Source organism: Pempheris klunzingeri, chromosome 11, assembly GCF_042242105.1.
Source record: "Pempheris klunzingeri isolate RE-2024b chromosome 11, fPemKlu1.hap1, whole genome shotgun sequence".
Taxonomy (NCBI): Eukaryota; Metazoa; Chordata; class Actinopteri; order Acropomatiformes; family Pempheridae; genus Pempheris; species Pempheris klunzingeri.
The window spans coordinates 1608219-1633083 of record NC_092022.1 but is presented as its reverse complement, the minus strand read 5'-3'; the positions used below and the strand labels follow the sequence as shown (position 1 = coordinate 1633083).

Below are 24865 nucleotides of genomic sequence, written 5' to 3'. Positions count from 1 at the left end.
TTTACGCTTCAAATATCATAAAAGAGTTGTTGTTTCTTCTTTTGTAAAGATTATCTTGTTAAACAAAACGTGAGTATTATAGGTTTTTTGTTTGGAACAGAGAGAACAGATTTTCTGCAACACTCTATAGTTCCCCATCTACAGGACGCTGATCACAGATCGTTAGCTCTGTTGCACCATCTATTTTTATTTGACCTCCTTTGTCTGAGTATAAACTGCTCCGTACTTTTCAGACAGAAAACATAGAAATGTCTTCTAGACAAACTGTATGAGCTTATTCTCCTGTTAGTGACCAAGCTCTTGACTTTGAGAGCATTTATTCCCTCCTAATTATGTTTTTGGATGAAATAATGTACAGTCCTGAGAACAAAATGCCAAAGAGAGTGAAATGACACAGTATAAGGAGCGTCTCCATTCCCATTCTGTGGAGGCGTTTATACTCCAACAGCCAAGGGTCAAACAGAGAGACGAAATCCTGACGCAACGTCTCCACAAACTTCTGTAACTTGATTTCTTTCCCCTGACTGAACTCGCCGAAGCCCATGAACTCATCTCTTTTGTCGAGCCTTGACGTTTAACATTGGATGGTCTGGGGCTTATGGGAGATGACGTTCATCAAAGGCAGCCAAGGCAGAACCTCCAAATCAATGCGATACGAGCGATATTAGGAATCTGGTCAGATATTTGTTTTTAATAAGGGTTACAGGGTTATAAGCTACACTGCAGAGCTGCTGAATGTTCAGTCAAACATTTGTTTTAATACAAATGTCAATGAGATTTTGACTTTCTTACTCCTGGAACAGGACCTGAACCTCCCTTTAGGACCTCCTCAGTGGTCAAAGGTCGCCGCTGAGACATGTCACAACTTCACCAAAGTTCAACACGATGTGGAAAATGTGCTCAGATTTACTTGAGCCCCACAAACGAACAAACGAACAAACCCATCGCTGTGATTTCATAGGAAATTCAATGCTGCCATTTTAAATGCTGCTGTGACCGGGCCGAACTGTCCAAGCTTCATAATACTTTCTTCTTCTTCTTCTTTTTTTTTTTTTTAAAGTGCAGCTATGCAATTTCTCTGGGAGGGGAGCATCAAAACTCTTTCCACTAAACTCTAGCAAACAGAGCAATCAAACGTTTCATGTCGATCAGATGAACTGTGGTTTTCTCTCTCACTGATAAATCTCTTGTACATGTGTCCCAGTAGCTATCAAAAATACACATGTGCTTGTCTAATTGAAAATATATTTGTGCTGCTGTACTGTAATCAATAGTCTGTGTTCAAATAATATAAGTGCCTTTTAGATACTTTACTCTTGGCTTAGAATATGACATATGATAGGAAAATGATTTGGCTTCGTTATTACTGGCCTGCAGATCTTTGTACAGTATATAAGACCATGGCTTTATCTGTGAGTAGAAAGTAAAGCAGTGTGACTATCCAGCAGTGAGAGAACAGAAGGACCGGATGGATATAAATGCCTTTTTTTTTCCACATCAGAAAATGCTTCATACATGTGGTGTGTAACATCCACCACACAGGTCTCGGCTGTGTCATTGTGTTATAAAGGAAAAAGACGTAAATATATGAAACAAATGTCAAACTTACATTCTAAAAAGTCATTTGAACTGATTTAACGTAGTTTTGTCAATCTGTAGAAATGCTTCCTAGTACATCAAAAAATTGGCACTGCCTTGTCAATCACATACTCTCACACACACTCACACACACATGCAGTCACAGCAGGAATCTCTTCTAAGAGAGCAGCATGTTTAGAAAGGTGTGTGTGTGTGTGTGTGTGTGTGTGTGTGTGTGTGTGTGTGCTGGGATGTGCATGAAGGCATCCCGGGGCTGTTTTGACTCTGTGTGTCTGTATTCATTGTGTGACTGCATGTGTTTGCATGTGTGTGTTGGCGGGTGGCATCGTTATGGCTGAGAAAAGGCTGTCGGTGTAGAGAGGCACCCCTCATCACACCCCTAGCACACATCAACACACAGTGAGACTGATTGAGTCAGCGGTCGGGGGGGGTGTCTGACGTCATAACCTGGCGTGCAAGTTGACGATGACGCCATCTTCGGGCAGGTCTTTGACGGGCAGGTCGCCGATGTCTCCCACTCCGTGATCGGTGCTCTCACAGCTGCTTTGAGGCGACTCAGGTGGAGGCTGATACAGGATGCTGGCTAACAGGAAAAAGATTGTCCCCAACACCTGGAAAAGAGGCGGAAAGATGATGGTTGGGAACGAATCCAGATAGATACACCCAGAAAATAATGAATTAACGGGCCTACAGCAACGGTTGTGTGTTTAGACTCTTATATCTTTGAGGACTCGTTTGGTATTTCAGGAAATACACAAAATTGATCTCTTGCCAAGAGTTCAATTAGACAATTGATCACTCTCATGTCTGTGTGGGCGATTAGCTCAGCATAGCATGAAGAGTGAAGCGTGTCTGCCTCTTTCCAAAGTTTAAAAATACAACTAACAGTCGGGCTGGGTGTCATTTAAAAGTGGTTGATACCAGTTAACCTGTTTAATACAAGGTTCTTGAACGCATCTTTTTTGTAAACCACTTTTATAAAAAAGAAAAAGAAAATCACATTACACTTTACAGTACAAGTCATTAGACACCCAAAACAGTGTCATAACATCCATCCATCCACTGTCTGCTTATCCTTCAGGGTCTTCAGGGCACCATTTTAGGTCACATGCTCCGGCAGCAATGTTACCAGCGCTAAAATGAGCAGCACCGTTCACCATCACGTGCCCGGCCACGGCAGTTTACAGTGCAGGGCGACAGTCAACTACGGTGTTTTGACACATCCATGCAGTCAGCTGATGTTTTTCCTGCAAGTCTCTGCAGCGCATAACGGTAAAACAGCCAGTCACCAGCCTTATCAGATCTTGGTACAAGCATGCAGCATGCTTATTGGCTCACAGACTTTGATGAGGTATCAACATCTGGTACCAAACGACGAGGCATTTTTCGACACTCTTTCATATCAAATCAGTTCGTGCCGTAAAAGTATCGAGGTTCAGTACACAGCCCTACGTAGCAGCACCAGGTGAAGGCTAACACATTCAGTGGTCACCACATTATCTCTGTGTTGTTTCACAGAGAGTTGGGGGCTGTAACTGTCCGTGGTGATCTGCTGCTCAACTGTCACTTCCTTACAACACCATAACATTAGTTACAGCACGTAACTCCCCATTAAACTGAAATTTGCTATTTCTACATTCCTGTTTGTGTGACACAGATAAAACACAGTGTATCATGTCATTGAGTTGAGGTGTTGGTGTTGAACAGAGCCAGGCTAGCTGTTTCCAAATGCTTCCAGGTTTGATGCCAAGCTGAGCTAATCCTGACTCTAGTTCAACACATAATGTACGGGCACGAGAGCGAGACTGATCTTCTCATCTAAACTTCATATTTAGTGCATATAATGTCAGACTATGTACACTTACTTAATCCACTACTGAAACGTACAGACACTTATTCCCTCACAAACTCACTCATGAATAGATTCCCTCAGTCATTCATACATCCGTTCATCACTTTGCTGCTGGTTAGGAGCAATAGGACTGCATGGGGTGCACACACTGGTGGCTCTTCTGAAGGTTATTATTCCACTAATATATATTAAGCTTTAAAATACATGACATCATCTTAAATCATCTATATTTTGCTCCTAGTTCAGAGAGAAACAGGCACCGACTCTGTAAGATACTACATTTTGAGAGGTCAAGGGGAAGATCTGTATTAGAGGGTCCACAGAAAACAATGATGCTAAAAATGAAGTACAACTCATCCCCCATCGCCACATCAATCACTTTACTTCCTAAGACACTGTGACCAAACATGTTGGTCAGTGAAGTACAGATCTCATCAGCATCATTCTCTCAAACACAGAAAAACTGATTCTACAGCCTGAAGGTACGATTACAGGAAATGGCCTGTTCTGAAAGCATGTGCATTAGTTTCACCTTATAGATGATGCCAGCTACCAGAGTGTACTGGCTCATGGCTGAGTTGTGATAGAGGTAGCAGGAGCCCTGCTCACCACACTGATCCTGCCACAGTAAGCAGGAGATGTCGATCACAGAGCCAAACGCTATCGGTCCTGGAATACCACCTGTGGAGAGACGGATCGGACAGGATTATGGCATCTGTGCGCAGAGACAGAAGCCTTGAAGGGGAAGTAAGGTACAGTGGACCTACCGAACGTCCGCACCACAATCCACTGGATGCCGAGTCCGAAGGATCTCTGGCTGTCCGGCACACACCTACACACACATGCAGACTTGGTCAGGCAACACTTCATGCTGATACTCTAGGGTGACTCTTTCTCATCCGTTGCTCTGCAGAACAGCTCGTCCTGACAGGGCCATGATGGGACTCCCTGCCTGTCAGGCACTCTGCTGGGATCATTACTGAGCTGTTGTTACAGGAGCTCAACAGTGTCAGTGAGTGGATGACTGATAAACACCCTTTCTAGAGAATGCAGTGACGTTTCTTACTCACTCACAGCTACTGTGGGAAGAGTTCATTTTTACTTATATCTCTGATTCAAGTAAAAATTAGACCTGACGGCTTACTCGTTGAGTCAGATGTGACGAATCTATGATGCAGCCTGTGAGGCTCCACCCCCAGCAGCATCACAGCTGCACCGTGTGACACTACGACATGCAGGAGATAACGAGGTGTAAATATTTGGCTATTTGTCGAACAGTTCCCAACACGAACACACGTGGATTGTTTTGCACATCATGCAAATTGTTCCCCTCAATGAAACTCTGATATGAAGAAGGGACTGGGACTAAGTTTGGCTCAGAGTGTGATTTTAATCCAAAACTGTGTGCAGCAGGAGAGAAATGCTCCCCTCCACACGTTTCTGATATGATTCCAATTAAAAAGTCCAATTACCTCATTTAAAAATGACTTCCTGACACTTCCTCCTAATTAGAAATCCAGAATCTCTGGAAATGCAAATATTTTTCATCTCAAACGTGTAACTACAAGAAACAAAATGTCTCCTGCTTCAATGAAAACTCCATTCTCGGTGTTTGGACCAACGATTGGCCTCCAAACCAGTTCTGATGTCACAAAATCTTGTTGTCAGAGAGACTCTTCGCTCTTCAGGTGAGTGTGAAAAGAGTGTTCTAGTGTCTGACCTTCACTGTGCAGAGTGATAAATGTGCAAACACCCAACAAGCAGAAGAACGTTTGAATGGAAGAGGCCTTTTCTGAAAGGACAGCGAGGTATTTTCATTCTGATTTAATATAATGTTGGATGAAACTCAGGCCTCCAATTTGGCAGAAACTCTGCATCCATCGTCACTGTGTTGCTGTAAAGCAGAAGTTAAAAACACTGTGTTGGCCAGAGATTCAAAGCAGGACAGTTTGGATCAGTGGTCCAAGTGTAAAAACACATCCTGGGATGCCAGTAGTTACGCCCTAGCACAAGGCCGCTCATTTTCCATCATGTTTCGTGGCAGTGTAGATGTGTCAGTGAGAGGAAAACACAAAACAACAAGTAGTTTAATGTGACACCCACCTGAGTGTGGCGGTGAGTGCCGGGATGCTGCAGAGGAAGGTGAAGGAGATGATGATGAAGAGGAAGGAGAGGAAGGCTGGCATGTGGTGGCAGGAGCTGCCACACTTCCCCGCCAGAGCGAAGCCCTCCTCACCCCAGGACACGTTACCCACCACACAGCTACACCCAGAGTACACCTACACACAGACAAATCAGAGTATTTCAGATTCTGTAAAGTTGGACAAAATCTTAAAAATCTCTTTAAATTTTAGGGGAAATCTTGCGTTCTGCCACTGTGAACAAATGCTGTAAGATTTGTGGGTCATGCAAGACAACAACTGGCACATTTATTGTGAAGAAAAACCTCAGTTGTGAGATTTACAAGACAGGAAATCTATTTTAAAATGTAGAAACAGGACAGATTCCAAGATACAGGCAAGAAATTGTAATTAATTTTATTCCTTGAATCTCCCTTTTTAAGTCTGTAACACTTGTGTCCGGTGCAGACATTTCATTAACACTGCACTTAACACATGATGTTGAGAGGAGACTGCAGGTTGACTCCATATACAGCAGGGAGGCCGACTCTCACAGCATCATTCATTTAAACAGCAGACTGCCACTTAGATTGGGACCCAGGGTTAATTTGCTGTGAACAGGGTCAAAAATAGCCAAGTGGTTACGTCCATCATCTTCTGAATAAGATCATAAGTGGGTTACTGCTGTGTGCAGGTGTGTATTTTCAGTAACGACAGACAAAAGCTGAAATAATCGACACCCAGAAATTAAAGCAAAAGTGAGGTTGTCCCAAACTGATGGACATCAGAACCACTAAAGGTATTTCTGTTTCACTTCATTGTTAAATCACTCCATTTTTGATTAGATTGAATGGAATCTGTTAGAAAGGCCCAGTTGCATCATTAAAACACCGATAGCACAGTGTTGTAACCAAGTGACCCAGAGAGTCGTAACATCCACAAGCTGTGGTTTTATGACAGTCGGCGTGAAAGTGGTGGTTTGATGTGAAGTTCAAACCACTACAGCTTCATGCCGAGGTTAAAGAGCTTCTCCTGCAACAGCAGACATCTTACAAAATACTATAAGACATTAAACAAACTACTGCAGTAAACCATGACAAGAAAGTCTTGATATGTTGTGAATGCAGAGCTAGCGAGCTGTCCAACATATCATAAGTGGTTCACGTTACTCAGCCTACAAGATTTATGCCATTAAAGTGTCTATACATTTGTTTGAAATGCAATTTATTGTGCAGTGAAAAGCCTCAGGGTTGGTTTACTAAGCCTTTAATGCAAACAAGGTCCTAATGCAATTGTGACACCTCCTGCTGGGAGTATTGGGACATGTCTTGAGACACACTCACCACCTGAGCTGGAAATAATGGTTACAGAAACTAACAAAGATATTTAAGAACAGCCATAATGCCCCATTTATGCAGAGAGAAAGTTCAGCATACGGGAGGAAATATGTCGGCTGCATTTACAGGCTGACAGCTTTTTGCTTTGAGTTACTCTCAAGCACCAAAGCCGCCTCAGGCCCTACTAAATCAAGTTTAATTCCCCTGTAGTAAAATGGCATATGGTCTGTGAGTGTGTGAGTGTGTGTGTGTGAGTGTGTGTGTGTGTGCTGTACCTGTTTGCCTGTGGAGAGTTCGGTGTGGTTGATGGAGCTGCAGCCGGCGTGGCAGGGGGAGTAATACATCACACCGTCTGCCCCACACACAGGGTTGTACAGCTCTCTGACACAACTACAGCCTGCATTACAGCCCACCGTCAGGTTCTCCTCCAAAGAGGAGCTGCAGACATGAGAACGGAGACAGACGGAGAACACAATGGGGATTAAGTAGCTTGCTCATGATTTCTAATAAATATTTTTTCCAATGTCACCACTGACGCTGAAAAAGCACATGAATAAGCTGCACAAGCTCCACTTCCTCATCACTGAGGCCACTGAATATCACTGCATCGATGGACTAACTGCGGCAAAAAGCAATAAACTGCTGGGTGGCACTAATGTGCGTCTGCTGTTTTTCTCTTGTAACGAAATCAAATGTTCTATTAATGAACTGAAATGGTTGCTTGCAGACAGGTCAGCACATAAAGGAGCCTCCTCTGCAGAGCACCTGCAGTCAATAGCTGATGTTAGTGTGACTTACAAAGGTTTTACATCAGCAGTTAAAGAAGTGGGAGCTCCACCTGCAGTGTTGGCTTCACCAATGAAATATCTGTTGACAGACTGAAGCTGAAACTTTGGTGAAGCATAAAAACATCCTTAATATGTGCTGACTAAAACACTGCCCACCTGTTTCGAAGGCGCAGCTGGCCGGGCTTGTCGTACAGCTGTCTGTACTGGGCCAGTTGGTGCTCCTCCATCAGACCGGACTGGTACGGTGCCGTGACACCAGCCATGGGCACGTTGGGGCAGTGGATGAGGAAGATGAAGATGGCGAGCAGGCTGATCATGGCGCACACCATGCAGAAACGGATGATACCTCGACAGCGAAGGTTCAACCGTTTCACGATGTAGCCGCCCAGGAAGGTGCCACCGCCTCCTGCTGGTACCACCATGTACCCTGGGAGGGGGGAGAGGAATAGCATCAAGAGTCCGGCCTTTTTCCTCCCAAAGGCCCTTAAAAGGAAGTCTTGAAGTGGGCTGACTTTCATGGCATGCGCTGTGAGCATTCATGGCCTCAAAAGGATTAATCCTGATCTTTTTGGAGACCTCTAACCTTTGGTCAAGCACCATCATCAGGTCAAATCAGGTCTACTTGGAGAAGATGAAGTATGAATCTAACAGGTCAATTACTTTGACATTTACTGAGCACACTCATGCTTCCTGGAGGATTATTCTGGATACTGTGTTGGTTTTCTTTCCACCTCCACAGATACTCTACTCATGACAGATTGCTACGATTTGACCCGTTGGAGATAAATTGATGGTTTGATGTCAGTGAAACACTAAAACATCGAGTCTCTTCTATTGTCCATCGCTGAGAATCAATGAAAAGGCATATTTCACCAGATGGTGATGAAAGACCTTCGGTAAATTCAGTGACAGTACGTGTTACATAAGGGATTGTATAAGACACAACTTTTCTCTGGATAAAAACTGTCCCTCTTGTCGTAGTGAAAAAGTATTGAATTATAGACATTTATAGTCTCCAGCGAAGGAACATTCGGGGTCTGCCGTGGATTTTGAAGGATTTCACCTCTTCATTGGTCACTCACCGAACCACGTGGCCGCCTCTGATGCACTGAGACTGAACTGCGACTCCAAGAACTTCGGACCAAAGGTGGACATGCCAGCGATGAGGGTGGCCTCGGTAGCTCCGGCCAAGCACAGGAACAGGAAGGTGGGATTCTTCAGGAGGAGCAGCACAGATCTGGAGAGCGAGAGAGAGAGAGAGAGAGAGAGAGAGGAAGGGAGGAGAGGGTGAGAGGCGACTAACAGAATAAACTTTAGCTTCGTTTTTAATTAAACCCGGCCGCTCTAATCTCCACAGCCTGGAGACGTTCTTAATACAGATGAGCATTTACCAGATCCAAAGATATATCGTCATGTTACATAATGTGCTGTGATTATCGCCGTGCTCTCTCTGTAATCCGCAGTGCTACAGAGACAACGTCACACTGTGGCCGCCGAGCTCATAGTAAACAAAGCTGTGAAGTGAAAAGAGGAGGATCTGTCACACTCTGCACTCTCCATAACTTGCCTGTCTAAACACAGCTTGTCTGGGAATGTGGAAATTCATTCATTTCATGTTTGAATCAGTCGTTGGAAGGATTATCAGAAAAGATAAAAAAACTTGTTGCATACTTAATTCATCCTAAAGTGTTGATATACATAAAGACATTTTCACTATGTACAAACTTGGAGGAATCCAATCACTACTATACAACAACTACACAGAGCTGGAGAAACGATCTGTAATGGCGCTTTTCAATCACACAGTTTTAGCTCGACTCGCCTCGTTTTCCATTACAGTTGCGTACCACCTCAAAGTGGGTGGGGTCGTCTTAGGAAGGCGGCCCGAAACTCCAGTGGCGTCATTTGTATGCGACACAAACACAAACTCAAACTCAACTAAGAACATGGAGCGTTTGGTTTGCATGTAGCCGGTCTCTGTTTCCAGGGTTTTAAAAACGACGGGTTTGATTCTTGTGAACGACTCGCTCTCAGGACTCATCCAGTGATGTCACTCCCAGATTGGCCAATCAGTGGCCTGCAGTCTGTTGACGTCACATTTTCAGCTCGACTCAGCTCGCTGGGAACCCTGGCCGAGGAGGCTGGTAAGGTGCCTGGTACCAGGTACTATCACCTAGTGGAGAACCCTACAGGTCGAGTCGAGCCGAGTAGGTGCTGGTGGAAAAGCGCCATAAGTGTGTCCCAGACCCTCACTGGGCAGCAAAAAGCATTAACACTAACACACTGGAGTGCACAGTATACAGACAAAGCCTCACTCCTACACTACGTTTGTGACCTTTTTCTTTCTGAGATACTACAAGCTGTCTGCAGCTCTGTCAGCTGTCACCAGGTCAAAAACCCCCCACACTCTACACGCTCGTCATCACCAACACATTCGTAACCGAGCAGGCTTCTGCCCAAACTCTCCTCCTCATTTAACTCTTGTGGAAGAAGGTGCACTACCTCGGCATGTCTTTGACCGATTTGCCAAACTGAGGGTCTGAGGCTGTGGCCTGGCTGCCGTCCTTAAGCTGGTGGGCTTCAGACACTCGCATGGCCACGTACTCCTGAGAGCCTGCAGGGAGGGGCAGAGGGAGACTCGATATTTACAAATTGTACGTTTGAATGATCTTTCTCTTGCAACAGGAATGAAGTGAAGAAGCTGGAGAGTGTGTGTGTGTGTGTGTGTCATGTTCTCAGTGAACAGGTGTGGTACCTGGTAGCTGGCGTGGGTAGCCCAGGATGGGGAAGGCTATCAGTAGAGCTGCTGCTCCGCCTGCTAGGAAGCCGATCCACCAAGCCCCGACCCACAGAGGGTTCTCTGGTGTCATCTCAGTCCTGTGACACACAAACACACAGGTTGAATGAATCACTTGCCACTTACTGATTGTCCGCTACATAGTCTATTCTATTATACTCTAGTTCTTTCTGTTCTACTGGCTTCCAGTCCGTTCTGCCATCCAAAGCGGACTCACGTCAGGTGGATCTCGGTGTAAATGTTGAGGAAGTATCCTCCCAGCAGGTAGCCTGCTGCTGGACCCACAATGGCTGCCGTGTAGAAGATCCCTGGGGACAGAGAGAGCACAGACACGGAGTCAGGCCACGGGTGTGTCGGTACAGTGAGTGTCTACTTCCTGTTTCCTACATACCTCTTCCTGTCCTACATGTTAAAAGGGCCCCATTGTTCTTCACTGGGCTCTGGGTCCCCAAAGTGAATGTTTCATGAGAAAGAAGACAGTCTCACTCTCACTTCAAGAAGAACTCTTGAAGTGAGAGTGAGACTGTGTGTTTGTGTGTTTTGGACAGAGCTTTTCCCTGAGTGGGCTCCTCTGGCATAAGTTAGGTGGTGACAGGAGCCTGATGTGGTCAAATTTACTCGATCTCTGTTGATGGCAACAGAATAATGACGACCATAGATGATACGTTGGATCTTTGATCTGTGTCCAGTTCTCAGCAAGCAAGGTAGCACAAGTACTTCTTCTTATAGGACACTTAAAACTATTTGATATGTGATAAACCATAAGAACAAGAGGGAGATAATGTGATGCAATGTGGCAAACGGCTGCAGAGGAAACAAGTATTAGAACAGTTGGATTACGGATCATTTTGTCAACTCCCACTTTGAGCAGAAGCATATAAATACCAACACATCTGTCAGCACCTCAGCACCTGCAACAGACGAGCATTCACTGCAAAAAAAAGGTGCTGGTGGGAATTTTTCCCAGGCCTTTTATTTGCGTATGTCCCTTGGAACCAAAGCACTTCACATTCAGAGACAGAAGGATTTGAGCCTCCACTGTCGGCTCAGATTGGCAGCTGGGCTACGAAGTGCACAAGCACTCGCTCTCCTCTTAAGGTCCGACTTCTCGCCTTCTTACCCTGTACAACCTAAACCAGATGTTAGAGTCTCAGCTGTGTGCTCAGAATGGTAGGAAGTCAGGTGATGTAGTCAAACCATACAGCAACGGGCCAGTGTGATTTTTCCCAATCAATATTGAGAGTGTGGTTTAAATTGCATTGTATTCTGTATAAATAATAAATGTGCCTCTAGTTGTGGTTTACACAGTCTGGTTGTGTGTAAATGTAATGTGAGATATTGCATTAGTGGTACACTGTCATGATTAACACAGCTGTTATTGATCACAGCCACACAGTGAGCTGTTATATATGTCTATTGTTTTATGACAGAATACAACTAAACTATACTAAAGTAGCATTTTGACAATATATGTGATGTATGACTGATGGCTCTATTTGTGGATGTCCCGTTTCAGAGATACTGAGGTAGTAAAGTTAAACAACAACATCCTGGGCTTGAAAATGTAACCAGGAGCTTCAGATTGTTCATCTGCTGTGTCACCTACTGTACATTAATCTGTAGCCAGACTGGACTGTGTAAAATACACAGCACACTCTCTACGTTTGTTTTCCTGTTTGCTTTTGCTTTGTATCCAACAGCAACATGTTCTAAGTGAATTATATAACTCACCGATATAAACAGGCGCATAGTTGGACTTGACGTTCTCATCCAGGTATGTGACCCCTAACGTGTAGAGAGGCGTAGCTCCCACGCCATGTAGGAACTGCCCCAGCATGAACACAAAACGATAGCTGGACAACCCTCCGCCCTCCTTGTCCCGGCACGGGCTGGTACGGTTGGCGGAGCACATTCCTGTTCGCTCGGGCAGATTGACCTGGTAGGGAGGTGTGGTGAAGTGAGGCAAGGCAAACACCAGAGAACCAAGTGCCATGATCAGAACCCCCCAGCCCAGCCAGCGAGGCTTGTGCCCCGTCCCGCCGAAGTAGCTGACGAAAGCCAGGCAGACACAGGCGGCGATGTCGTAGGAGCTGGCGATGAGGCCGGCCTGGTAGCTGCGCAGGTCGAAGCGCCTCTCGATGGAGGTGACCACTGTGTTAATGAAGCCGTTGATTATCATCCCCTGGAGGAAAGACGCCACGCAAAGGAAGAACAGCACCCAACGAGGGGTGTTGAAAATTTGGATAGCTTTGGGCGTCAGAGCCCCCCAGCCACAGAGCTGATCTGAGTCAGTGGAGATCAGCTTTAAGCCCATGGGGGTCTCTGTGTTGGGTCTGGTTTCCACCCCATACAGCTGTCCTGGGAGCGTGGACGCCCCAGTGAAAATGTGGGGCCGAACTGGGCCATCGGCTCCAAGACTGCCCGGGCTTCGGGGGCCTGAGCCTATTGGGCTGCCTGTCTGCGAGTCCGGGGGGCTGGGGGTGTCCGCAGAAGGACCCCCGCTGAGAGGGCAGTCCTGCAGGTCCAGGAGCTCCTGCTTGGAGCTGAAGGAGGCGTCGGCATTGAGCAAGACTGGCATCTCCCCTCTGAGGGGCACTGTGTGGGTCCTGTGGCACAGACGGGGGTGGTGGGGTGGGGCGTGGCAGGTTTTTTAAATCAAGGTGACAGAAAAAAAAAAAGTCTAGAAAAAGGAAATGTGAATCAGCCGAGTCTCAAAGCAAGTTCCTTGCAGTCAGGGCTCTGCCAGGCCTGGTGTCTCATCTGCTCCTGGCTGGGATCATGTACTCCATGTGTCCACAGCGCTGAGTATTCGTTAAGGCTCTCCGTGTGCTCTGGTCTACTTATCTGGGCCTGGAAACACTACTTCATACTGACCTCGACTAATGGCATCCTATGGAGAGCAAAGAGAGAGAGAGAGGATAAATATATCAATATGTACCAATCAGACTCACAAAACACACACACTTTTATTTCTGTAGAATAATGTGACCCTCAAATCAAAGACATCAGAACAGTAGAATTTGGATGTCCGACCGTGAGATCAATCACTGCTGCCTAATTGGTTTTTGCCACATGGTGGGAGCAGGTAAACACACACACACACACACACACACACACACACACACACACACACACACACACACACACTCGTGCCTCCCGTGCACAACACCACACATTCAGCTTCCTACAGCGTGCTGGGACTCCAGCTATTCTAATTACCGACACAATCTACAAAGAAGTCATTATCAGAAGTCGGACACAATCACGCATGCTTACACACACACACAACCTATAAAACAACACACATAGGTAATGAACCATAAGGAGCACTCTCTGCTCCAGCGAGCACAAATCCACATCACAGCTAACCATTAACACAGACAGAAAAAACCATGTGCAGATCTAGCTGCTGTATGACAAATCTTCATTTCACTAATTAGTGCATCTTAAGACACGATGTCCACGCTTCCTCTCTGGAACACGCTCGTATAAAAACACATTCGGGCCACTGAGCAGAGCAGCTGATGCAGCTGATAACAGCAGAGTGAACTATTTTCATTGACACAAAACAGCGTAACTATTCCTCTCATGCTTGATAAACATTAAACGCTGTCTTTCTTTAATAAAACACTGGTTTATCACTGCTGGCAGTAAATAGACACAGACGCAGAGGCTGGATGACTTTTCTACTGTAAAACAACTCGGCAGCAAATCATCAACATGTGCGTGCTCATATATGCGTTTGTGTGAATGTGAGAAGGAAAGAGTGTGATGTTATATGTGAAAGCCTCTGTTATACTTTAACAATAACACTGCTTGTTTGTGGGAATAATAATAAGCTGGAACAACATCAATAACGTAAAGAAGAAGTAGAAAAAGGGGGAAAAGTACTTCCCCCATAACTCATTTCCCCACGAAGCAAATTAAAAGTAAACATGTTGGCTGACAAACACATGGAACAGCAAAGTACAGCAGCTCATCGTGACATGTAACTGGTCTCCTGCTGCTGCACAGAAAATGATAAATGATTAATTATTAAATACCTAAACTTGATGATTTGAAAACAGACAAAGAAACTTCAGCGTGTGAAACTTTCTATGTTGCTGTGACACAGACCAACACATTGTACACGATGTTTTCCACCCAATAATTCAATAATATCAATACACTGAATGACACTTAATACAATATAAAGATTTATGGATGTAAAGGTGAAACCACTGCCTCTAAAGTAGTGTTTTCTACTTCTCTCTCTGCAAACGTTTCTCTGCCTTTCTGTACACAACAACAGATTTTACTTTGATTACTCAGGCAAACACATCAGCAGCAGCAGCCACTATTAATATAATATAATCACCCATAAATACTGAACTCCTCCTACCTCCATTCCTGCTTTTGATATTCAACAGGTCTGATATCAGACGGAGCAGGACAGACAGCTACAATAAAGATGGAGAGTCAGAGAGAGGTATCCATGCTCAGTCCTAAGCCCCGTCTCTCAAAGCCTCTTATAGCCCCGCGCTGAGGCAGCACATTCACACGCCCCATCACTGAAGAGTCTGGAGGGATGGGGGGGGGGGGCTCCCAGTCCACATAATCCACCTGAGGGATACAGTAATGCTCACTGGTGCGCCACTGAGGCTTTGCTGCCTCCCACTGGAGATAAACTGGACTGCTGGGTCGCTTGTGCTCCCACACACACACACACACACACACACACACACACACACACACACAAAGACGACTGATTATGACTGATTTCATCTGTAATATGTCTGGAAACATTTTGGACTTGGCACCAAAGATCAATCACAGTTAAATGACTTTGCTCGTTGTGTGAAATAATGTCACTATTTTCCTTTTTTTGGTCCCAAAATGACTTTTGATCCAAGTTTCTTGGAAACAACAAAAGTAATTAGTTACATTACTTGTTAAATTAGTTGTAGTTGCTCCATCAAAGACACCTTTCAGACAGAAAAAGGGCCACTGAGGCTCAACAGGCAGCCAGTCTTTTGTTTGGAGGTATTTCCTCCACTGCATGCTGCTAATGCTAATAGATTCTTGATAAATGCCTGCTGGGTGTAGCCATAAGTCACTACCTGTTTGCCAACACGTACAAACACCATAAAGTATAAGGTGGTGATATGTGGAGGCTGCAGCCGACAGCTTGTGTTGATGTTTTTCTGCCGCCTAGTGGCCAAAATCTATCAGTGCAGCTTTAAGAAACAGACGGCCATGCCTCTTACAACCGCTGAGGTTAACAGTATCACTACAGCCACTGCTCTTTTAGTGCTGAAACTTGAAAAGCAGTCTGTGAACTGGCTGCTGGCCAGCTACCCCAGCTCATTAATCTGCATGAACATCTCTGGGTGGACAACACCAGAAGGTCCTGACGAGCAAAGCTGTTTGCTGAACAACAGAAAATGAAAAGGACTATCCAAGCATGCGGCGATGAGCCGTTGTCTATTCAGCTGATTGCTCGTGATAAGTACCAATAATAAGGTTTGGGAGGGAAGCCAGAGCATAAAATCCAATTAAAATCTTATCTTATGTTTAACTGACAGGTTGACGGACAGCCAAGTGGAGTCAGACCTTGTTTCCTGTCTGCGGTGGTCTGAGGTGAAAAGCTTTTTATATTTCAGTATGAAGTTTGTGAGGCGAGAGATTGTGAGCAGGTTTTAAAAGGCATCATTAGAGGCAGGGTAAGGGGTAGGAGGGAGAGAGGGAGAGAGGGAGGGGGGAGGGGGGAGGATCATTAATCAGGCGATGATGAGATGAGTAGAGGTGGGAGAGTCTTGGAAGTTGAACCAGGGCACTCTGTTCACAATGCAGCGCTGTGAGGTAAATCCCTGCTGTCCCACTGTTTGTTTTTCTGTCCCTGCCTGCTTACAGAATCAAACGAAGCCCGAAATGGAACTGTTCATTTTTTTTTTTTAAATCTCATTTCATTCCTGTCAAATTCTCTGTCTCGCCTTTTCATTTCTGTTTTCAAAGTAAGATCAGAGCGAGGAGTTGTAATATTAATAAGCAATGGGCTCTGCCCTACCTACCGGGTCCTTTATCTTCACAGCAGAAACTTATTTGCTTTGGATGGGGGAGTCCTTCCCCCTCCGTGGTAAACAAAGGCTTTTGATGTATCAAGGGGAAGCCTCTCATGTGGCTATTACACATCTGAGAAACACCACAGCTAAATAAGTGAAGTCTCAAACTGTCAATCGTACTGAAAGACGCTGGTGTTCGTTCGTGACATGTCACTGTAATTAGATGCAATCTGTTTTTACTGTAGCAGAATATCCCTCTGGTGAGTCTGTGGAACAGGACGGAGACACAAGTGGAGCTGTGATTCAGCGAGTCGACCGTGAGAACAAGTAACCGTGTTTGAACCTGCTGTAGCCCTGATGTCAGTCCAGCAACCAGCTCTTTGAGCCTTTACAGTAGAACAGCATACATGCCGTGTAGCTTCGTACATTAGGCCTCGCTGACCTAACGTACAGTTTGACCGCTGAGAAGATAATCGCGGCGCTGAATCACGGCAGGAAAACATCAGCTTTATTCAGCTCATTCTGGGCTTGCAAACGTGGATCTGTGTCTCCCTTTGTTCAGGTTTCTTTGTTTCTCTGTCAGAGCAGTGCAGAGATGTTGAATTGCTGGGAGAAGATACTATTGATGCAAGCTGCCTTTTGGGAGAATAGAAATATGACATTCTGACAACTACATGACATAAAGATGCTGCATTTGATCACGACATGCACCACAAATGTTTCCCCATCCAAAGTACGGCGCGAGTTTAAATTAATTTCCAGAAAATCTGCACCAAAAAAGCTGTCATGTGAATATCAGTCAGTTCCATTAAACCACCGCAGACGAGGACGCAGCGAGACTAAGACTAACAAAATGAACCCCAGTCAAACTGAAAAGTTCATAAAAAGCAAAGGTGTGGCTCTAGTCTATGCTACAGGTGTTCTGGGTGGTGATGTTGGCATAGAAACACAAGCTCTCGCACAAGTGCTTCCTCCCGGCGTCATTTGCTCTTACTATCATCAAACCACGATTTTACAGCACTGAAGCCGAACTGCAGCTTCCTGCTGAGAAACTTTCTACCCAACATTAGTAAGTGGCCATTTAACCTTCAGCCTTTCACTTTTACATGTTAGCGATCAGCAGTCAGCTGCAGAACCTGCTCAATCTGCCAAACCAATGTAGTATGTGGCCCCTTCATCAATATTAGAAGTTTTCCCCTTGTATAACAAAGATATATACTGTGTGCTACGATACAATACATAAAAGCTGCCTCAGTGTGACCCCAGACAACAAGAGGGAAAGCAAATTGACCACTAAAAGTGAAGTGACGCAGACCAAAGGAGTGACAGAAGGGAAGGCGTGCAGGCGACAGGCTGATCCTCAGTAGGTGGGTGCTGCAGCATGTAGTTCATCTCAGTCAGTGAAGCGTTTGACCTCCCTGACACCAGAGAGAAGACACAGCCAGACCTTCTGTCTCCTTTCTGATTCCCTCTGTCTGTCTGTAACAGCTGGACTGCAATCTTTTGCTTGGATTGTTTATGGTTGCTGCAATTACGGAGAAGTAGTGCGGATGTTTTTAAAATCAATTGTACGTAATTGCAAAGTAAAGTAATGATACTGATGAAGCACATAGCCAGGAACACTGCCACGTACCACAGCATCCCTAGATGAGCCTTTAAAACACCTCTGCTTTTCTACTTCACGCAAAATAAACACAAACTTCACATCATCTCCATCTGCTGTTTGTGTTTTACTCTACCTGTTTCCATGACTACATGTCGTGTCTCTGGTTCAGCAATGGTCACACTGCAGCATGACCTCATCTCATTTACTACAATACCCACAACACACCTGCTGTTTGCATGGCTGTTCCTTCAATTCCTCTGCAGACCGAAATGTAATCGCTGCTCGTGGGTTTGGTGAACAGGTGAGTTCCTATCTGTCGGTTCAGCCAGTTCCAGTCCTCCCAGTGCAGTAGTCGCCCATCTTACAGTAGGCAGGATAATCCAACCCTCCGGGGCCTCACTGCCACTGTGGAGAATTAATGGAATGGGACAAAGTAGGCGCTGACCCAATAATGATCTTCTGCTTGGCTGCAGCTTGGAGAGCAAACATCAGCTAGCTCCACTGGACACAGACAGCACTGCTCATTTGGCGCTCACCTCTACGGCAATGAGGCATCTCTATTGTCTGCTGTTCGTTCGCTTCTCCTCTCTTTTATGATTCCACAAGACTGCCAGGAGCGGCCGACTGGGAGTGCAGACACTCTCTACTTCGACTACAGCTGGAAGTACGCTTGCAGAACACTCAAAGAACTCTGCAGGCCTCTGCTTTAAAGTCACAGATAACATGTTGCGAAGAAGTTAGTCAGCGCAGTTTGTCACAGCTATTATCAAAGAACATACAGTGTGTGAAAGGGCTGCAGCTGGAGACTACTCGGCATCATCAAATCCTCTTTTCAAATGAACTGACGAGTGCACAAAAGGTTAGACAACAGTGACGGTAGAAAATGTCCATCGTGGTTTCCCAGACTCCCCGGTGAAGTCTTCAGCTGTTATTAAGCCTGCCAACTGTTACCAGCCAGTGCTTTGTGTTTGGTGCTAATTAGCGTGATGACAAGCGAAACTAAGATATTGAGCATGGTAAACATCGGCGCGTCAACATTGCCGCTTTACGCTTGCGAGCATGCTGACATGAGCATTCAGCTCAAAGCAGTGCTGTGTCGAAGTTCAGCCTCAGAGGGCCTCTCGCAAGGCAGCGCACTCTTTGTCTTGTTATGAGATCAAGTACCTCAATTAATTTGGGGTTTCTTAATGTATAATAATGATTTATGATACCATGATATACTGAACATGAATCATATATGCTGTCCTATGATATTCTATCTACATTGTCCACTGTTACCATTTAATATACAAGTAACATCCTTATTTTTGTGCAAAGGCAACTAAGCTATCTGGCCAAGTGTAGATTTATTTTGTATGTCATTGTCCAAACATGTTCTAGAAGTTATGCATTAATGACCATCATTACGTCTGCGTGACTAAGCCGAGTCTGACGTGTGCACATGGAAAGATCAAATTCTGACATGCTGTGTGTCACATTCTCAGTGTTGGAGGATGTAAAATAGCACTCAGACATAAAGGCACGTGTCCAAAGCAAAGTGCTGTGTGTCCGACTGCAGACATAGATGCACACAGTCAGATAGACGGCACATCTACCTCCTGCCCTACATCTCACAGACACGCCGGCACATGTGACCTTGCTGCCTCCTGTTGGTGGTGAAACCAACTGGAAGAAATGACCTAGAGAGCCAGCCAATAGTGGGCTTCCATTTCAGACACGTTAGCTTAGTCTGAAAAGCAACTCGTTCAAGAGGAGACATCCGTGTGCAATGCGAGATGAGACCTAGAGAGCTGTCAGCAAAGGTTGGTACTCTGTGACCGTCTGCGTCGCCTGAAGCTGCACTTGGCCTCAGCAACGCCTCTGCCTTCCAAGGAACAAGTGAGCAGTGGGAACATCACTGTTCGAACATTTGTGAAGTGAAAAACAAAGAGCACCGAGAGAGAAAAGTGAGGAAGTAACAGGCAGAAGTCTGATCATTCCAAAAAAAAAAAACCACACTGAATGTGGACTGGAATACATGTGGGAGTACAAGTCATTACATTTCCAGACTCTTACTGGAAGGAGTGACACACTGTCATATTGAAACTACTGTTGCTGTAGAGCATGATGTAATCTGCAGCTCTCTTGCTCTTCACCTCCACTCCTCTTTTTCCTTAGTGATCTATGTGTGCTAGATAAATAAGGGACTGTGCAGATATTATTATGGGGGTCGGGTTATGAGACTCAGCCATCGTTGTAATAAGATAAAATAAAATAAAACTCCAAATCCAGTTGGAAGTAAAACTCAACAGTATCTCGTTCGCTGCAAATGTATAGATTAAACTAATGTAATCTAATGTTGTTGAAATGATATTTCTGTTTTCAAACACTATTTCCCATAAGCCCTGGACAATCGCAGGTTGTAGTCTGTAATGACAGCAGAAGAGGGTGCAGGACGTTTAATACAGCAGGGATAACGGCTACAAACAGAAAAAATGACTTTAGGAAAGTGTTTTGGGGAAGTTCATGGACATAGATGTGACCACGTTAAGATGACAAGAGTAGCCACGCTGGGGCTGTTAAACTTCAATTGGTGGTGTCGTTTAATTTGTGTGCTAACAAATGAATCACGTTCAACTTTGCTAAAATCATAAAGGGTTCAAAATCGAATAGTGGATGCTGTGGGGGGGGGGCACTGATTAGACCGATGACAGGACTAACTAACTGTACTTTTATTATCCCATATATCACCCTCTATCACCCCGTTCGGTGTCTAACACCAATGTAACAGTCTGTATGAGACGAGAGGGGTAATGCTGTGTATAAGAGTCCTCATGTGGAGGTGGAGGGGTGGCTGAACACCAGACTGGTGTTTGTGTCCCACATCAAACTGAAAGTGAAGTTATGTGACTAACATGCTTATTTTAACCCAAACCATCATATTTTCCTGAACCCAACCCAGTGATCTTAGTGCCTAAACCACTTCTTCAGCACCTGTGTTTAACTGTGACCACGAGGACGGAGGGCTGGTACATCTGTGGCCGTGTTGGACGGTCGGGGGCAGAAGGTGTTGCTGCTTATTTTCAAAATCAAGGGGAGGGTCACTGAAGAGGGTCTCTTTCATACAGTCCCTAAATGGTTTGCTAAGTCGTCTCAGCACCACTGAACCAGATGGTTGGACTGCAGCAGACATGGGTAACTGCTTTGGCAGATAAAACAATGCAAAGATTAATGTGCTGACAGACGTTACAGCTGGTGGGAGAACGTTAACACGTGACAGCTGCCAGTCAGAGTTAGTATACTTTTGTATTTTTCATTACTTTTTATTTGTTTCACAGCTTTTTCCAAAGTTTGCTTGTTTCAGTTTCATTTTGACTTCTATGACTCAGCATAAGCTTGTTTTTTATAACATGGAACGTATTTGTCAGGGGCAACATTTCATAAGTTTCCGAACTGGTGTTACAATGCAAACACATGACTTTGTGAATGCAGCTGACTCACAGTCATGTGGACGCCTCTTCATGCTGGCTGACCAAACTGAAAAAGGTTAACGACCGTATATTTTCACTTTATTTACTTTATTTGACTTTGACTTTCAGTTATTCTGTTTATTTTTGTTTCCCTATAATGTTTTTTTCTACCTAGTTTTTAGTTTTATTCAACAGTAATAATTTCGGTGCTGTTAGAAAAAACATAACTCATTTGCCACTTAGGTGCACAAAAACTGGATGTGGAGCTTTGGCGAGTCCTTCATCCTTCTCTGGCCCCATCTGTTTGGGTGAACTGGGTCAGACAATCTCCTCAAATGAAACTGCATTAGTTCTGCACCGTGCTTGTCACTACGGCCTCGTCACTATCATCGTGATGTTCCACATTAGTTACACCTTGTGATTTTTACACTGTGCATCACACCAGACTGTGAGTGTGAGTGTAATGTAAGACACCTTTGCTGACAGATTAAATCAAAGTGGGCGCCGTCAGCGAGCAGCCTGGTGCAGCGGCGGTACAGTGAATCTGAGAGGGGGGGTTCGGCCTCTGATGAGATGACTGATGGGCTTCTCGGGGGTCGACAGGAAATGCTGAGCAAACAATGACCTTTGTGACAGAAGCCTGCAGACTCACATACAGAGATCATGAAGTTCTACAGCAGGGTGGTTTTACTCCAATGAGGAGATTATAGTATCTGGTTATTAGCACTGGGATCATTTGGTCACATTTCAGATTAGTCGGTGATCTAATGGCTACAGGTGGTCACACACACTCACACCAGGGACTGCTTGTTGCAGCCTTTATCACCAATCCTGTCCGGCAGATCGATCAACGCTGTTCCTGTGACAAACATATCAGTTCCACGACATTTGGAGAATATTGTTCTGGTGCATCTTCAAAGAAAAGCTTGTTATTTCGGGACATGAGCCGATTCACTTTCTTGAGTTTGATGTGACTAATGATACCACTGTAATATCTCTCTGTAGCCATGATATAGTTAGCTTAGCTTAGCATAAAGACTGGAAGCAAGGAGAGACTGCTAATGTAAAAAAAAAATCCACCTACCAGCACCTCTAACGCTCACAAATTAACACGTTACATCTTGCTTGCTTTATCCATTTCATCCCGCTCTGCCAGTGGAAGTTTTTGAAAACGAAGCAGAAGCAGTAGATAATATTCAGTTAGCATTCAGTTAGCATTAGCAGTAACTTAATACAGATCTAACACCGCGCTAATGCAAACGGTGAACAGTGAGGCTGATGTCGATGAGATCGAATTGCAGAGCTGGACTACATGCTGCATTGTTTGCTGTGAATTCCTCGAGCGTTGGCAGGTAATTTGATTCCAGCATGGGAATGAATGGCGGACTCCGCCACTAACAATGAAGACTAGCCAATTACATAGACAGGTACGGAGTGAGCATACAACATATGGCTAAGAATAGGCTGGCCATGAATTGAGGTAGATGACCATGAGTTAGATTTCATGTATTTCTTCTGTCTACAGTTTGTATTTAGCTTGCACTACGGTTTGTCACGTTTCTTTTTTATAGTTTATTTTACACTGCAGTGTTCATTTTGTACTTCTGTATTTGGCATTTTTACTCTGCATATTACATTTGGTACTTTTTATTATAGTGTATATCACATTTTGTATATTTATTTAGCTTTATTTAGTTTAGTTTGAAGCTGGTCGTGGTCCAACATGCAGCTTTACACACACAATAATAGTTAAAAAATATTTGCATATGTATTAGAAATCAAAAGAGCATTATTATTGTGCTAGTGGGGGGGGGGCTAACTCTAATATACAACTCTAATATACAGGTGTCAGCTATCACATAGGAGTCAGTGTGGGAATCCCCCTGATGAGCGCTCTGTGATGCACATCTCCTGCATCACACGGAGCCCATGTAACACCCTCCCTCCCTCCCCCAGTCACCCTGGGGCGCAGGTGTGGGTGTCTGACCATGCGAGCAGGACGCATCGGATAGGAAAAACAAAGCATGCAGCGGGACAGACGACACGCAGGATGCCACAAATGTCGGTCTGCTCCTGCGGGCTTTCCTCACGCTGTCAGGGGGCTGGTGCCAGACAGGCAGACAGACAGGCAGACAGGCAGGCAGACAGGCAGGCAGACAGGCAGACAGACCGAGCGCCGACACTTGGCACTAAATCTGGCTGTGTACTCTGAATGAGACGAAAATGCATGATAGCATCATTCCTAATTCACCATGGGCAGCCGTGCCTTGGGAAGCCACCGTCGGTCCCGTGGGGTCCCTCCCTGAATGGGAAGCCACAGCAGCTGGAATCGATTTCAGCGATGGGGGGGGGGGGGCAAATAAAAGGCACGTGGCACGGACAGTTATTATCATATCAGAACCATAATGGTATAATCAGGAATGGGAGAGATCATCTCCATCCATTAGTCTTCGGCAGCAGTGAAGCGCAGGAGCACCGCAGGAGGGAGTCACTTCAGAGTCCTCTGACATAATGTGCCATGTTCTTTGGGTTTAATTATGGGCTGCTGCTGCGGTGCTGGAGGCTTCCTCTCCGTAAACGAGGGTGTCTGCTCCAGAGCATGCCGTGGCCGTGGATTAGAGGGAGCTCCATGTGAAGGATTAATGCGCCCAGATGCTGCTGATGAACGAGCCTTTTGTTCCCCCTCAAGTGTCTCCAAGACACGATGGAGAGGAGCGAGTGTCTCTGTGACCAAGTGGTCTCCGGCTGGTGGGCGAGGTGTTGCAGATTACAGGGTATTTTCAGGCTGTGGACATGTGGATACGTGCACATCCACGCTGCTGCTGCTGCTGCTGCTGCTGATGCTGAGCTGCAGCCGCACCGAGCAGCGCATCCTTCCACAGCAGCAGCGCCACACATGAACAGAAACGGGCTTACCTTCAAGCACAGGTGCTCCGGGTCTTCTCACCGTGTCATCTGCCACCAGAGCCGCTCGTCTCGTGGAGGACAAGGTGGTGAGGAGGGGGTGGGGGTGGGGGGAGCTACAAATGTGCTAGAAATAATTGCGGGGCTTCTGGTTTGCGCCCTTCTTTTATGGGCTGTAACCGCGGTGTAAGCGCTCCTGTATGGAGGGTGATTAGTGCCACCGAGGAGGAGCAGCTTGTAGACCTGTGAAAAACAGAGTGAATGAATTAATTGATAAATTTGAAAATGTATTACTATTGTTCTCATTCTTATTCAAAAACAAGTAAAATATTATTTAATGTAGTTCAGCATCTTCAAATGGCTTTTTTGTCT

At 45.2% G+C, this 24865-nt stretch overlaps 1 protein-coding gene across 1 annotated transcript; it reads right to left on the bottom strand.

Annotated features, from left to right (window-relative positions):
- Positions 1-2039: 2039 nt before the first annotated feature.
- Positions 2040-13071, bottom strand: slco4a1 (solute carrier organic anion transporter family, member 4A1). Its single transcript, XM_070840273.1, has 11 exons — positions 12225-13071; positions 10711-10801; positions 10452-10573; positions 10199-10310; positions 8779-8933; positions 7853-8123; positions 7184-7346; positions 5555-5730; positions 4219-4283; positions 3984-4132; positions 2040-2210 (listed from the first exon to the last, which is right to left on the bottom strand). Exons 1-11 carry the CDS (start codon positions 13069-13071, stop codon positions 2040-2042), a joined length of 2322 nt encoding a protein of 773 aa, XP_070696374.1.
- Positions 13072-24865: the final 11794 nt, after the last annotated feature.